General features: G+C 33.4%; 1 protein-coding gene across 1 annotated transcript; it reads right to left on the bottom strand.

The window, feature by feature from the left end:
- Positions 1 to 1,077: 1,077 nt before the first annotated feature.
- Positions 1,078 to 2,256, bottom strand: LOC107960380 (uncharacterized). The gene has a single exon (XM_016896717.2). The coding sequence runs from the start codon at positions 2,233 to 2,235 to the stop codon at positions 1,279 to 1,281; it is 957 nt and encodes a 318-aa protein (XP_016752206.2). The 5' UTR covers positions 2,236 to 2,256; the 3' UTR covers positions 1,078 to 1,278.
- Between the last annotated feature and the right edge of the window lie 347 nt (positions 2,257 to 2,603).

Raw genomic sequence — 2,603 nt, 5'->3', positions numbered from 1 at the left:
TAAATAACCCAAATGTCACGTGGCATATTTAGATTGGTTGAAAGGTGCCACATGGCATATTTTGATTGGTGGCATATGGCGATCAAGTTTTTTTCTAACACTGTTACAAAAAAGTTAAACAAGATAACGGAAGGATAGTTTAAAAAAAAAGTTAAACCGGATAACGGAAGGATAGTTTAAGTATAAATTTGAGATAAAAAATAATTTAGGTATAAATGTGAGAAAATAAACATAGAACCAAATTGAGTATTAAACCTTAAAATTTTAATAATTGAATTAATTTTTTCCTTAAAAAAAATAAGTAATTTAACTAAATTTTAAAGATGAGGTAAAATCACAAAATAAATAAAAATGAAGAGGTAAATTTATCTTAATCTTTCATATGAATTATAAGCACAAGGAAATGATTAGTACAGCTGCGATGACATAATTGAAGTAATGAATTGCTTGTGAATTCTTTTGATTTGTGAAATAATTTGTAATGGGTAAAGAATGTTTTTATGCAACAGACTATAAATCAACCTTCCAATTAGACTAATGTCTGATATCATCCAACTGGGGGGAAGAAATGTGTATCATCTTTGCTGCAAATTTGTAGGGTTATACTGTTGCATTATGATTAATTATAAATCAATCAAAATTTGTAGGATGTTTAAGTTTAATTTAAAATTTTAAATGTTTTTAAAAAAGTTGATATTAATCCAATAATAATTTGATTTCGTCACCACTTTCTTGCCTTGTATCCATTATACTATTCTACATTCGCTGCCTGTCCATGCCTTCTTAAAAAATAAAACTAAGTTTATCATTTGTAGTAATTTTATTACAAGACTTCCATATTTGTTGGATTATTGAAAAAAGAAGAATTTAACCAGTTAGCTTTACTATTTTAATTAGGAAAGATTTGAAGAAATATTATAAGTTATTATTTTATCTAATATGGATAAAATAAAATAAAACAAAATACTTTTCCTAATTTCTTATTAGTGGCAGTATAGCTTATTAATTCAATAACATATTAATTTCTGCCACTTCAAATTTAATACAAGACCTTGTGGATATTGGATTTCCAGCAGATAAAAAAAACAATCTTCACGCTTCCATCTTATATAACAAGAAATTTCAACATATCAATTCTAGGTATGATCTTGTTGATCCTTGTTTGTGGAGAAACAAACCGAAAAAGCAATGAACCAACATCAAAACCAAAAAAGAATACGAGTAAATGTATGAATGAACATGAAAGATGTTCTGTATGCATGCATGCCAAATATTTATCTACAGAAAAATGAAGCAATCCAGGGATATAAGAGGATTGTCCATGTCCTCCATGCTAATGGACTCATTTTCTTGCTGCGGTGACGAGAAGGCTGCTCGCAGCGCAGTTTCGTCAATTTTGGAACTAATTCGATGAACAAAAGTCTCCCGATTTCTCAAACAAGACTTCAATGGACTATTTCGATCATAGCTGTTCAGCGTCGGACTCGAAACCCTCAAATTTTCCCTTCTTTGAGAGGGAGACACTGAGTTGAGTGCATTCACCTTGGGACCAACAATTCGCTTTGATGAACACATATCCTTGGACGTACTTGCCAATAATCCTCGATAGTTACTACTATTATTATTATCTCTGTTAAATCTCCTGCTTGGTGATGGCGACCTCAAACCCCTACTTGGTAAATAATTATTATATGGAGAGTTAAGCCTAAGATCAGGGTCCTTTCGAAAGCTCTTTTGTCTCGTTAACGTCGACGGTGAACTTGACCGTCCTCTTTTCTGCGGTGTAGAGCCTTTCTCCCTCGCCGGGATCGCCTGTTTCCCTGGCGCTGGTTTAACCGGGGAGTACTCGGGTATGTGAGAAGGAGATCTAGTTGCAGCTAACGTACGAGAAGCTTCCTTGATTGAATTAATACGAACAATATGAGGGTTTTCCTTAACACATGCCCACAAAAACTCATTGGAAAAAGACCGATCCTTGGAGCTCAACACCGAAGCCGAGCTTGAAACTGAAGAACACGAACTAGTTGCAGTGTTGACGGTGGAACAAGTAAAGGAAGAAATTGAAGAAGAAGATGAAATGGTGGGGGAAAGAGGTAATGGGGAGATTTTCTTTGAGACGGCAGGAATGGGAGTTTTGGGAGGTTGTGATGATGAGATCACAATCTTGTCTTGAACATGACCGAAATCTTCAATGTAACATTTCTTGGGTTTGCATTTGCTAATGCAAGAACCCATTTTAGTTTTGTTGGTTTGTGAGTTCATAGATAACATCAAATAACTTGTTTTTATATACAGTGGAAGGTTGTTGGATTTGGACAAAAGGTAAATTGTGTAGCTTTTGCTTTTGCGCTCACTTTTTTAGATTATGCTGTGGATTTTTTGAATTTTGTTACCGGGTTTGAAATTGAAGTCCGTTGGGTAACGGTCACACATAAAAAGGGAATGAATATGATGAATGTGTGCTTTTTCCACCACTCAAGAATCTTCCATAGTGCTTCAACTTGTAGTGTTTTTACGGTTCCATTTCTCATTTTCTTAATATAACTTATTAATATCATCTTGTTAATTTCATTTGTTTATAATATGAATACAAATTATATATA

Source organism: Gossypium hirsutum, chromosome A05, assembly GCF_007990345.1.
Source record: "Gossypium hirsutum isolate 1008001.06 chromosome A05, Gossypium_hirsutum_v2.1, whole genome shotgun sequence".
In the NCBI taxonomy this organism is placed as follows: Eukaryota; Viridiplantae; Streptophyta; class Magnoliopsida; order Malvales; family Malvaceae; genus Gossypium; species Gossypium hirsutum.
This window is presented reverse-complemented; position numbering and strand designations above follow the sequence as displayed.